Source organism: Temnothorax curvispinosus, unplaced genomic scaffold, assembly GCF_003070985.1.
Source record: "Temnothorax curvispinosus isolate PA1 unplaced genomic scaffold, ASM307098v1 QBEX01007734.1, whole genome shotgun sequence".
In the NCBI taxonomy this organism is placed as follows: domain Eukaryota; kingdom Metazoa; phylum Arthropoda; class Insecta; order Hymenoptera; family Formicidae; genus Temnothorax; species Temnothorax curvispinosus.
In genome coordinates this window covers 1,380,591-1,394,006 of record NW_020217514.1, presented here as the reverse complement: position 1 = coordinate 1,394,006, position 13,416 = coordinate 1,380,591, and the positions used below count along the sequence as shown (strand labels likewise).

The following is a 13,416-nucleotide window of genomic DNA, read 5'->3' as shown; positions in this document are numbered from 1 at the left end:
ATGATTTGCATTAAACATCAACGAAAATAATATCAATTTTAGTTATTTAATCTATCGCTGTTAAGGAAAATCGAGGTAATTAATTTTTATTTTTTTTAATGGCATTTTTACTCTGGAAAAATTTTTACCGATTTGGACCTACAGTTAAGCACTTTAACAATTTGGTTAGTGCCCCTTAAGTGAAAATTATCTTTGCGTAACTGAATATCGACAGAACTAATTGAGAGAATTAACTGGTATAATTTAAAAATCTTTGAAATAGATAGAATAGCTATAAATTACAATTTTTAGTTACGCGGTGCTATTTCTAGTTCAAATACGTAAAAATAGGGTTACGATATCCAAATAATTTGATAACTATAATCGTGGGCCTCAAACTTTTCCCAGCTTGATTTAAAATATTAACAAAATTTTATAGAGAGATATTAAAATTTCGATATGTCTTGCTAAACATTTTATGTGGAACTTACCTTCATCAAACTTGAACTTGCTCCGATATGCAGAATTGTCGTAAGAGCTAAAAATAAGCAATTTTTATCATTTTATATATAAAACATCAATAAAATAATGTATCAATAAAACGTAAGCTTTCTTGTAATAATTAATTATGAGAATACAACTGTACGATTTCGTAATATGAGAAAACTCTGAGCATAACAATGTATTATCACTTAACAAAAACAATAATGGATTCGTGCAATAACATATACAAGATTATTATCTTATCGATAGCTTCATATGCAACACGAAGCTCCGTCTTTATTCCGCCGTGATACTTGATTACAGTATTTTTTTTTTGTTCACAATTATTTACAGAATTATTCTCCGCTACCTTCTTACACGACTATATTTATATACAATCCGTTTGTCGCTCGTCGTCTCGTTTTTAATTAATCTTCGCTTACCAAGGTGATCGATTGCTCGTACGTACAATTATACAAAATTACGGGAGCACTATGCATCACGCGCTGGGGGGGAAAGACGCCGTCGAGGAAATCGGTATCGAACGCTACTATGACTTCGCGATTATTATTTATAAGTACAGGAAGATACAGCGTTTAGGTTTGGTATACATTGTCGACGGTCGAACTTACCTTTACACGAGCAGTATTTCATTCTATCATCTTGAGATAATACTCGCAACAACGCCGAGATTCGTTCAGATACGGAACGCGATTGTCCCATTTAACAACGCAGGGGGTTGCAACTTCTTCTCTTAATGTACAAGTCGAATCGATTGCGCTCGTGAACGAAGACAATGCAATTCATTTAATTAGCTTCTTGAACACTCATTGACAAGCACGTTTCGTGTCCCAAAGGATTCTTAAAGCACATTTCTATTTCGCGAGGTATCCCCGTCAGGACCAAGATGATCTCGGGATACATCTCGACTTACTGGGACTTTACATAAATCTAACCAAGGAACCACCTTTCAACCGTGTTCGCCTTTTATTATCTTACAAAAAGTATACAATACATCATATCGATTAAAACTCAATAGGAAAGTTACTTTGTGGTTAACATCAGAAGAATCGAGACACCTATATCTGTAATCATATTGAAAAAGACACTCCTTGTTTAATGTTTTCTTCTTTTTCGTTACATTTTAATTTCTAAAGTGACACTCTTTTTTGAAACATTTTATTAAAGAAGAAGGGAAGTATAATTAAAGGAAAGTTTTTATTAAAAAAGGGAAAAATATAAATCTTCTAAATGTGTGTGTGTGTGTGTGTGTGTGTGTGGATTTAAAAAGACTAAACCGGATTAAAGTTTGCAGATAAATAAAATATTGATAGAATACATGAAAGATTGCCGGGTAAAGGCCTCTTTGATGGTTTAAGTTTTTAAGTTAACTGCTTATCTTAAGGTAACATTTTTTATTTTTGGTCTTAATATGATCAACGATATGTTCGTACTTTGAAGATATGTAATAGATCGATAGTCAAAGATAATTCATTGAATCTAATAAGAAATGATATTATTTTATCTCGACTCTTCTGATGTTAATAAAATACGGCTTTATGATATCGATCCTAAAGCTTAGTGGCGCTGGAAGAGAAGGAGGAGGGTTTAAATATTCCTTAAAGGGTTGAGAAATTATTCTTCGCATCATGCACACCGCTAACAGTTTTCCACGTATTCGAAGTTTCGTTTTCTCGTATTGTCTGATATTACAGTCTGGAGGAGTATTTGGAAGCGCGAAAGGAGGAATGAGCCGCCGCAGGACTTCGCCGAGTGGCAATGACATACAGTTGCCTAGATAATCGCCAGTGATAATCTCCACGGCGGACGACTTAGAGATTTCGAGGGTGGTCCGCGGCCCTGTATCCCGTTACGCAGGAAATTCATCGGCAGCTCTCGCGCGAGAACGTTTTTTTTCCCCGTGCTACATCCATAATACATTTTACTTCTCGAGACCTGTATCCCAATATTGTCCGTCGCCCGAACTCAAAGTTGGGAAATAAGCGTCGAGAATCCGATTATCCGTGCGATCGGGAATTGAAAGAGGAAATGTATCACTTAAGACGTTCATCGCGTTTCGAATACAGTTACTTTAATCGATCTTTGTTTTCTTAAGAATCTGTATTCGCCGATTTATGCACGATAAAATTTCGCATGTTTCTAAGAGTAATATCTCTGTCACAAGGATATGATTCTTGCTTTTTTTTTCTTTTTTGTGGCACATTATGTCAATGAACTAAAAATATTTTTAACTTACTTATTTTTTGTGTGTGTGTGTGTAGGTGAGTATGTGTCTGTGTGTGTGTGTGTTTGTGCAAGTTAACACAGCTTCGAAACTCGATTGTGAAAACTACTGCACGAAGAGCGAAAAATTCTAGAACAGGTATTTGGATAGGTTTTTTTTGCAACGGTGTTTTCGTTCGATAAGGAAGATATGTTATTTACGACTCAATAAGCGCAAAGAAAAACTAACGACTGCAACAAGCCACGTTGCGAAAACTAAAGTAAATAAAAGAGGAGCCATGAAAAAGATAAGCATGGGTATACTGGGGCAAAAAAGACGAAGGAAGTTCAGGAATCGTATAGTATATCGACATTCTATACGAGAAGAGATCGATAAAAACGACAGTATCACATAATTGAAATAAAGAAAAATAAATGAAATTTGCATTACGCGAGGTATATTGTTTGTACAATATCGTAAAACCATTGGAAGATAAAAACATAGCATTATTTCACACAATGTCAACGTGAATGCCAAAAGGGACGATCCGCGGAGGCGATAATTCACGCAGATAAAAGGAAGTTGGCTAATTCTCCTTCTCCAAAACTCTTAAAACTTTATACCAGTTCAATCGACCCACTTAAGACTCATAAAACAAACTTCTCGAAGCTGTTCGATCGTGTCGTAGAAAAATCCCAAATCGTCTGGCAGTTAAAGTGCCAAAATATATCAATGTTGAAGCGCCTCGAGCGAAGAACTGACGTTTAAAAAACGTTATCAAAATTTCAATTAACACGTAAAAAGAGACACGAAAGTTGACGGATATCGATTCGTAAATCATTCATTCATCCATCCCGGATCGAGAATAATCAACGTGTGCGCGTTGTAATTTTGTGATGAAGGTAAATTATTTTTGCACATCTTTATCACGGTTATCTACGGTTCCAAATAATATTTGATGAATCAGAGACAAAACTGAGGAAAATGTTACACGTATGGGGGACATTTGTCCCCTTGCGATCAAGTCGCGAAATTACATTGATCGTTCTCGTTGCGACGTGTTGAAGTGCGCACTTCTGAAACTGTACCTACCCTTCGTCTGGCATGTCGAAACGGCGAAAAGCACGGACTGCGAGCGCGCGATAAACCAACGTCGTGCAACCGGCGCGCATACGTAACTATCTGCGTCCCCCGTGTATATCGCCCCGACGGGCTTACACGTCGTACCTCTCGGGACTTTAATAAGCGTAACCGACGGCGATTAAGCGAGTGGCCGAGAGGGGGGTCAGAAATCTACGAGCAGCCATAGCCGCCGGAGAGACGGCTTGGGGGCCTGCAGCGTGAGAAGGGTTACAACTGTAACTGCAGCTGCAGTTGTAACTTTATGGAGACGACCGCGCGACGTAGTCCACACGGAACGGTAAGCTCGTTTGGAAGTCATACGAAGGGAGCCATCGACATCTTCGGGCACCGCGACGACGTCGACGATGAAAATGAAGATGGTGAGAATGAGAACGTACGACAGGGAGAAGGCAGGGGACCTTCGGCGAACCACGAAATCTTGACTTTGGCCCTCGCTCGATTCGATGGACCGTATGTCACGCGGTCGTTTCGTGCCGCCCCGACTTGTGGCGCGGATAATAATACCGCACAATTACTCCGTGGATGCTGCGAGTTCGCGAAAGAAGGGAAATAAAATCAGCATAAAAGCGAGAGCCGCCAAATGGCGGCCTCGGCACGCCGGGCCTTCTAATGAAAACGTGAGACTAGGGCGAGAGGGGGGGAGGCGGCGGTGGCCCTTAAATTAATTCACGATGAATTACGTCCGCGCCAGCTGCGCGGGCAGTTGTGTTTATTTATGGAGGAACTAAGATCTTCCTCCTCTAGTCCTTAAAGGCGGATTCGCCCTTATATAATTTCTCACGGTGACCGAGAGAGGCGGCCTACCTCTCCGCTGTTTTCCCGCGTCGCCCGGAGAGAGAGGAAGAGTGAGAGAGAGAGAGAGATACGATAATCGCTCCGAAACGAGGATTCCCTCCGACGAAATAAGAGGGAACAACGCTCGTTCGCGGCCTCGCAGGCTACGACGGCGTGTCGCAAACGAGCGCGATTTGGCCCGTCGGGGGAAAAAGCGTCGCGATTTTTTTTCCTCGAGGGTTTTTTTTTCGGTCACCGAGAGAGCGACCATTCATTGGCTCTCGTGAGGACGCTTGAGGACGCTTCGCGAACCAGGTTTTTTTTGCGGCCGGCCATTTCGATGTAGATTGCAGTGACGAATGTGGCACGTCGCATATTATATCGAACGCAAAATGGGCCATTGGTTAATTGAAGGGTTCCCCAGAAAAACGTTGCAAACGACAAATTTATCAGATGCGACGTTTCAGCGGAACAAGCGTGAATCTAAAATGTATATACAATATCGAGAATATAAAATAACGATTCTCTCCTAAATTGTCATTTAATGTATCTCCATTTTGTCGTGCATTTTAGAACAATGCAAGCAAATACTGTGTAACCATTTTACCATTAAAACTTCTCTCTTTTTTAAATTTCAATATTACTTTGAAACTATAAACTATTTGCAATATAAAAACTTCATTACAGCTTTTATTTTGAAATTAAGTAAAATAGCGAAAGGACTAATTTCATGTTTCACGTAAAAAAAGTTTGGTTGATGTTTAAGAGCAATTAGGTGCGGGCAAACCGATCATGAAAGACAAATCGATTGAGACACACACGAAAATGGATTTTAATAGAAATTGGGCACGTATGATGACGCTCCTGCGAGAGAGCTGACGGCGAGTACCGAAAACGAACCGCGAAGCGTAACGAGACGCAATTTCAGTTGCCATAAAACTTCAAAACCAAGCACCCACGGGGACGCCCGATTTATTTAGCAAGTGAATACAAAACTGTCGTAGCACTCGTAGCGAGTGATGCGTGGGGAATCGATGCGATCGATTTTGTTATCTTTCCACTGGTTGTGTTAGATCCACTTTGTGGATTTTCGTTCGAAAAAAGGATAGAGATCCGAAAGCGGAATCGGAACAGCCAATCTGGACACGCCATTACGTCACGACGTTCGCTGTTGCTGTACGTCAAGTATAATTAGAGAAATTACTGCGAGAACCGAATGTCACGATAACAACGATTGGAATGGCTGGACAAGGGTTTGACAGTAATTAAAAATCTATCGATACGGAACGTAATCACACTATGGAAATATAAAAATATAATTAGTACCGTTCTCTCTCTCTCTCTCTCTCTCTCACACACACACACACACACACACTCTCTTTTTTCTTTCTCTCACACATGAACTCTACTCACTTGAAGCAACTCGCGCCAGAAAACAATCGTTACTAATGCTATCGAACACTTATTAGTTGTTTGGCTCACACTGGAAACAAGTAATCATATATCACTTCCTGATCGTAGGACGCGCGATCGGTAAAATTTTTTATTGACTATTTTGATTGAATTGCTCCTATAAGTCTCATTATAGCTTGTAATTTATACACAACGTAGATTTTTGAGAAGCATCTTTATTATCTCAAATATCTCTTTTACATATTTTAATTTTCATTAAAAAATGTTAATTTTATATGTTAGTTTGTAATTTTCTTAAATATTTATTGATAATTTTATTTTACGCTGGTTGTAAGCAAAATTAGAGTTTAATGTTATATTTCTTGCAAAACTATAAACTTACAAAGAATCAGCCGTGGTCATAAAAATGTCAAATGCATTATATTTGTAATATTATACTTATTATATTTGACGGATATAAAATATTGAGTTTGTTGTCTTGTCGTTAAGTCAATCAATGAGGACAAGAACTATACTGACTTATGCTGATTTCATTTCTTACAATATCCAAAAATGCAATATTTATTTCCGTTCAATTCTTCCTTTTATAAAAAAAAATTTGTTCTTCCGATTTTTGTTACTTTTTTAGTTTCTGCTTTTAGAAACTCTCGAGAATGGAGTTTTATTCAGCATTGTTTTTAGATTTATCTATGTTAAATCCATTAATGTTAAATTCACGATCAACAGTTGCTATTAATATTTTCAAGTAAATACCTGACGAATATCATCCAATTTTATTTTAACCGAAAAGAAGTTTCAATATCTAGAGCTCGTTCTCGAAACCCTTGAGTGAACAATCATTGAAAACGATTCTCCACTCCGCCGCTATTGGGGAACACTTTGGTACGAAGAATCGTATTCAAAAAGTAGAGCACTAAATGTTTCGCCGAAGACATACTTAATTCCGTGTTGACTGAAGAGTTTTGTGCTGTCGAGAGCCGCTAAACGAGAGGGCTGTAAAAACTCCCCCGAGCGACCGGTAACCTTGCGGAGAAGAAAAGAAAGTTTGCGGGAGAGAGAACAGGTTACGATCGCACGTCCGTGATCGAGGCGTGTGTGGCGAACAACTTGGGGGCCGCTTGTGTCCACGATCGATTCGTTCGAGATCGAGGGGCGTCACGCGAGAGACACGGCGCGTCTTGCTACTTCTGGCTCGAACTCCTTTAAAGCTTTCAATACTCGTTTAAACTCGCGATACATATCCTATTACACCGGCGTAATCGTAATGGCTATCTACGGAACGCCACGCCACTCGCACGCGACTGGAGAGCGCAGCGGGGCAGAGCTGGGGGAAAAGTGGCACGAATGTGTTAGTTTTACCCTGACGTATGCACACATATACACGTGCGAGCGTGCCTGTATATGATACACGTAAATATGTACATATCACGCAGATTTATTGCCGCCGAAACTGAGGAGTTACGCACCTGACTCTTCGATCCGCGCGAATATTATTCAGGATTATCATTTCGAGATATGTTCTTCTCCTTATCGTTGACCTCATCTGTCCGTTCAATTTCAGCCTCTATCGCTTCATTGTCTTTCTCCTTACATTTTGCGTCTAACATTTCTTTCTTTCGTAACGTTTCGATTCGATATATCGAGAATCCGCAATTTGATTTGATAATACGCGCGCATGCTTTCGCATAAGAAAATAGAGAAGAAATTGATATTTTACGATAATAACCTTTTCTTCGCTAATAAATAATTAAAAATAAAATAAAAAGTTAAGATTTTCAATTTTTGATTTAATTTATATTTTACATAAAAATCATTATTTAGCTCGATTGATGCTAGTATTAATCTCATTCTCATAAATCACCGTTGAAATCAAATAAAATGGTGATATCTTGTGTGTATCGTAAAATGGGATTACGTCATACAAGTCTAATTTTATACATAGGAGTAAAAATCTAGGGCATTAATGTATAATGTATAAAATAGAATCAAATTAAATTATACTGAATTCGATCCCTGATTTTAATTAACTTAGCACTCACCGATCGATTCTCCGATTCAAGTATCACGATCAATATATGCTCCGCAATGCACGTCCCCCCGCCTTCAGTCCCATCTGGTTCATCCCTTCCGCGAGCTTCCGATGCATTGATTAGGTCTACGAATTACGAATAAGCCACTCAAGGAAGACGATACGTCGTCGTCGGCGGCGGCGACTTAAGCCCATTCGAAGTTGTTTTTGCCGCGTAGAGCCGTGCAAGCTGCTGAATAGCCAATGAAGATTAAAGCTTGCGGGCTTTTACTGCACGCGGACTTAGCTACGGGCCGTAGCGGCTTCTTCGCGTTCATCAGTTAAAATTAAAATATAGTACGTTTGGGGAATAGCACCGAATTTTCTCAAATACCTATTCTATCTATTTTTCTTTCTCGCGGCAGCTCGCTATACAAACAACTTCGATTTTATGGTCATTGAGTGTCGATCGTATATAACAATTCTTCTTCCGAATTATGTCGTTGCGAGAGATCGCGTTACGAGAATCGCAACGTGCGAGCATTGAGAGTGCCATGACTCAAGTCCTTCAGAGTTCCTCGGCTCATTTCCCGTTTCTCATCACCATCACCATCTTCGGCAAACAATAAAAAGCCACAACAGCGGCGACACCAGGACGAAGAGCCGTCGTGGATAAGGATCAGCGCCCGAACTCGCGTTGATCGGTCGTTTCTTGCCGACGCGGATCGTGGAGGACGGCGTGGCGAGCGACGGATAACCCACGTGTCCGTGGACCGTGTTATCCACCGCTAGTGGCTTGTCCATCTTGTCCATCTCCGCCGAACCGTACACCACCTCGTCCTCCTCGTCATAGAACGGTGGTGTCTGCGTTTTCGCCGGTCCCGAAATCTCTGAAACAGGAGGAAGATACGCGGTTTCGATGGACCCAACGAAAAAGAAAGCAATTTATAATTACACTGTTAAATTCGTTGTGTCAAATTAAATTACTAAATTTGAGTCATTTTTAACCATCCCTATAGGGGTGATCGCCACTGCTCCTACTTAATATGTCGTTAATTTAACTAAAACAATGTTAATTTAACTAAACCAATGGAGTTAAAATAATCCCTGTTTTGTGTTAAAGTAATAGATTTCGACACATATGGTAATTAAAAATAACAAAATGTTATTTAATTTAATTAAGATATTGGATTAAGTTTTATTTTTTAATATTTAACAGTGTACAGGAATATTCGAAAATATAATTAATTGTGATACGTTTGGGAGACATAAACGTAATAATCGACATGCATATTTATAAAAAGTGACTTATAAGTGAGGCTATGGTGACGCCATGTAAATCGAAAACCCTCTTCATTGTATTGTTTCAAAAAGTAGTAATGTCGCGAATTTATCGGCGCTTAGAGTTTTGACGCTACAAACTTTCTCCATCGGGACTCTCTTGAATAAAAGAACAAAGGTCAAGCTAGATTGCTTGTAGACAAGACAGCTCCGACCACATGCCGTTCTCATGTACAGAGTTTAGTATCAGACGAGTAAGCACACATGTGTGTATTCATATATATATATATATATAATATGTTTTCTGAAGTTTCTATTGGACTTTAGGGAAATATTCTGTGATGAGTCTCTCGAGAAGATTGCCCTGATAAAATCGATTGCATTATCTTTTTCAGCGAATTTCAAATTTCCGATCTTACGGAGATCCCGTTAACATTAGCAAGTAAGAAATGCAGGCTGAGACCGTCTCTTGTATCGTCATCTTTAAATTTACGTACGCAAATATGTCATCCTTACGTCCACCGCACCGGATGAAGATCCCTCGTTCTCGAAATCGATGGGTCGATAACACGCGACGATTTACGTACGCGAGTAGGGTGTACCGCACTCGCCAGCCTTATCTTCTCACCCTTCCGCCTCATATACCCTGAGGGGAGAGCTGTAAGCTAGCCGAGAAATCCGAGCGCGCGCGCACACGAAAAGATGAGGATTGACCGAGGGGCATCTGCCGCTGATATAGAGGCAACTCCTCGGAGATTTCCGTCCGCAAAGTGACGATGCTTGTAAACGCGAGGTGTGTTTGCCGTAAGGAGGAAACCCTCTTATTCCTATCATCCTGCGATCAATCACGGCGGCGAGGTAGGCGCGGGACGCGCCCGATTTGCTGGCAGCGGCGGGAATGAGACCCCCGAACAACAATTTTCACGCTGAGGACTCGTTAACCTCGCGACCCGCCACATTAATGTAGAAATAACAGGTCATGCGCGAGAGTAAATTCCACCCCTCGCTTCACTCCCGCAACAGCTCGCGAGATACCGGTGTAACCAACTTGCAACGCGCGCGGCAAAAAGCCATTTTCGCGTTGTAATTCGTTTGTTGTGGAGTAGTCGAGAGTCTTGTTATCCGAACGCGTTCAAGATCGTTTCGCTTACAAGCCACGCGTAGAACGTATGGAACGATTTGCACGGTGTAATATCTCAAAAGTGTATTTCTTGATCTGGCGCCAGAGATTTCTTTTGTTCAATAAAGCCAGCCATGATCAATGGAAGCTATTTAACAATGAGGATTGAAGTATCTGGTAAACTTTGAAGAATAAAAAAAAAAAAACAAAATCTTATCTTTTTCTTATTTAATGCTGTATAGACTTTATTTTTCGTATCTTGATTTGCGGCTTATTGTTAATTATCAAGTTAATTACTAACAGTTTATTGATGAAAATCTTGCATAATTCTTTCGTGTTATTTGTTATTAAATATGATTTTCTATAGCATATAAATTCAAAGTTTAGATGGCGTTCACTTGATATTAATATGTTACGAAGCAGTTATCAAGGAAATAGAGGTTATCAGCTGTAACAAGCAGAAAATTAATCCCGGCGCGGTGTTTATTAAGTATAATAACTCATTCGCAGTTTACAGAGCAAACTTTTCACCGTTGACCTCTCCCGTGCGCAATTATCTGCTGATCTATTTGCAGGTTTTATTTTACGGTACGAAATCTTAATCCCTAGCGTTACGACTATCTAAAAGAATAAAACAGAGGGGAGAAAAAGGGAGAGAGAAGTAGAAAGAATCGCGATTATCCGCAAATGTACACGTGCATTGAAACGAAATGCGGCGCGGATAACGCAATTCTCTCCTCGTTTTGACTGCGTTCCGTCGAGTAATCGAATTAGGTATTCTTTATGGGCTCCGCGGGAAACTTCGTTTGATAACGGTCGAAAACGCGCTGTGTACTCACCGTATAATCGAATACTACTCTCAACCTCGCCGAGGGAATTTTTGGCCGCACACCGGTACGTTCCCACGTCGTTTTTCTGCAAATTCCGGATCATGAGGCTCATCCGGACCTCGAACGGTGATTTCGTCGTCATCTGGACGTTGTGCCTGACGCTGGATATTATCATCGCACCTGGAGAACAAAGTAGAGAGCATACTCGATTATTCCAATTCCGCCGGCTAGAAAACCACATATTGTTTTTCCTCATGTTTGCGTATTCAGCATTTTTATCGGTTATGTATGCGGCAGTAATAAAAAAATCATTCATTATGAAATTACAGAGAGAAATACAAGAGTATTTTACAAGAAAGAAAGAGATTGAAATTAAAAACAGATATACAAATTTGTAATATAATGACCGCAATTTCGCGGTTTAAATACAAATCGTAATTATATATTTCTTGATATTATTAGAACCATTTCAAGAATTTTTATATTTGAACACATATTTTTTTCGGGTTCAATGTTACTCCGATTTTTCAATCGCTTTAATAATTGAGCAAAATTTGAAACGCTACACTTTAAAATATTATTGAATTAATTATATTCATTTATTTAAATGTTATTTCAACTAAACTATGAGATATACTTATGCGCTGCACTAAGAAGCCACGTCTTTTACCATAAATAAGATATCTCGCCCGTTTCATGCTATGCTTTCTTATTACACGTTGAAACAGTTGCGGATAATGGGAAACAAGTGAAAGGTATCTTCCACGCGAGACGAAATTGCATACGAATGCATTGGAGCGAGGAACTCCGGATAGCTGAGCGTGTGTTAAACTGGGAGAACGTCTGGCTCTTGCGAGGTGAAATCCACTGCGGGGATATTTCCGCGAGTCTGGATAAGTAGTATTCTCTCTTATATCTATCTAAAGTTTTCTTGAGGGATTCTGAGCCAAGTTATTACACGTTGTTGCGATATGTTGCTGGTGCTCGTTGACATTTCGTATGGATTTATAGTACCGAAACAATTGGCTTCTTACCGCGCGATATATTTATTTAAAAAAGCTAAAATTTAAAAGAACTGTTGACTATTGATATGCACCGAGAGAACCTTTACTTTTTTTATCTTTATTATTATATTTTGCATAAAATAGAAAGAAAGTTGAATTATTTCGCGCTCTCTTTTTTTTGTTGTTGTTTAGTTTCATAAGCTTGTAGAACGAGTTTCCAATAATACGAATAATAAGTTTCTTGAAACTGATAACAACGATATCGCATCGCCTAAACTAAAGTACGGTCTATAATCGGATTTGTCTTGTGAGAGTAATTAACGTTTGAGCATTTCTCCGCTAGTTACAGTCGGTAATTAGTTAACAAACCAATCGTTATAACGGACTACGCTACTTGTGGTAAACAATACGCAAGGGAAACTACAACTATTTCGCGCAGATGTTGATATTGCATTCGTGCTGCATACACATGAATGGAAAGATATTTTGTAAATTATTCCAATCGCGTTAAATCATAATTTCATTTCACGATGGAAGTGAAAACTTTATTGTTAATAATTGACTCTTATTATTAAAATTAATATATTTCATTGATAGAAAACAAGAGGAAATTGAATTGTTAATGATTTGGAATGTATATTGGCATATACGAGTAAATATACATATGTGCAATGTATACGACAAAGATTAAAAGTTAGAATGTGTTGTGTGCAAAGAAACTTCAACTTACGTTACAGACTTGGAAGTTGCGTGGAATTATTCGTGAAAAATATTTATATAGTTCAAAGAATGCAAATAAGGCTCGTCAGCTTTATTCTGCATAGAGTGTTACAAAAAAATTTAGTTAAATATCGCCTAATGATATAACATACTCATTTTTTCACTTATATTTCTTTAAACATTCAACCTAAAAATCTATAAATTATTTAACTAATAATTATAATTGTTAATTAATCTGTATCTTTTTTCTGTCCAAAAAGCGACCATAAGAATTATTCAATATATTGAATGGCAATGTATAGAATTAATAATAACCAAAATACATATAATTTATAAGATAATAATAGATCAAGGTTTGAAAAATTTAAAAACAAAGTCGATAAAAGAGGCTAACGAACCAAGCCGGGTGTACGTTTTAAGAATGTGTTACAAATTTA

The 13,416-nt window shown here is 38.8% G+C and overlaps 1 protein-coding gene across 3 annotated transcripts in view; it reads right to left on the bottom strand.

Moving 5' to 3' along the window:
* Positions 1–714: 714 nt before the first annotated feature.
* LOC112457375 (lachesin-like) overlaps positions 715–13,416 on the bottom strand; it is a 95,820-nt gene continuing 83,118 nt past the window's right edge. For all 3 annotated transcript variants that reach the window (XM_025020386.1, XM_025020388.1, XM_025020387.1), the window contains exons 9-10: positions 11,265–11,435; positions 715–8,914 (exon numbers count right to left, since the gene is read on the bottom strand). In XM_025020386.1, coding sequence (XP_024876154.1) covers positions 8,631–8,914; positions 11,265–11,435 — 455 coding nt within the window. In that variant the 3' untranslated portion in view covers positions 715–8,630. The remainder of the gene's footprint in view (positions 8,915–11,264; positions 11,436–13,416) is intronic.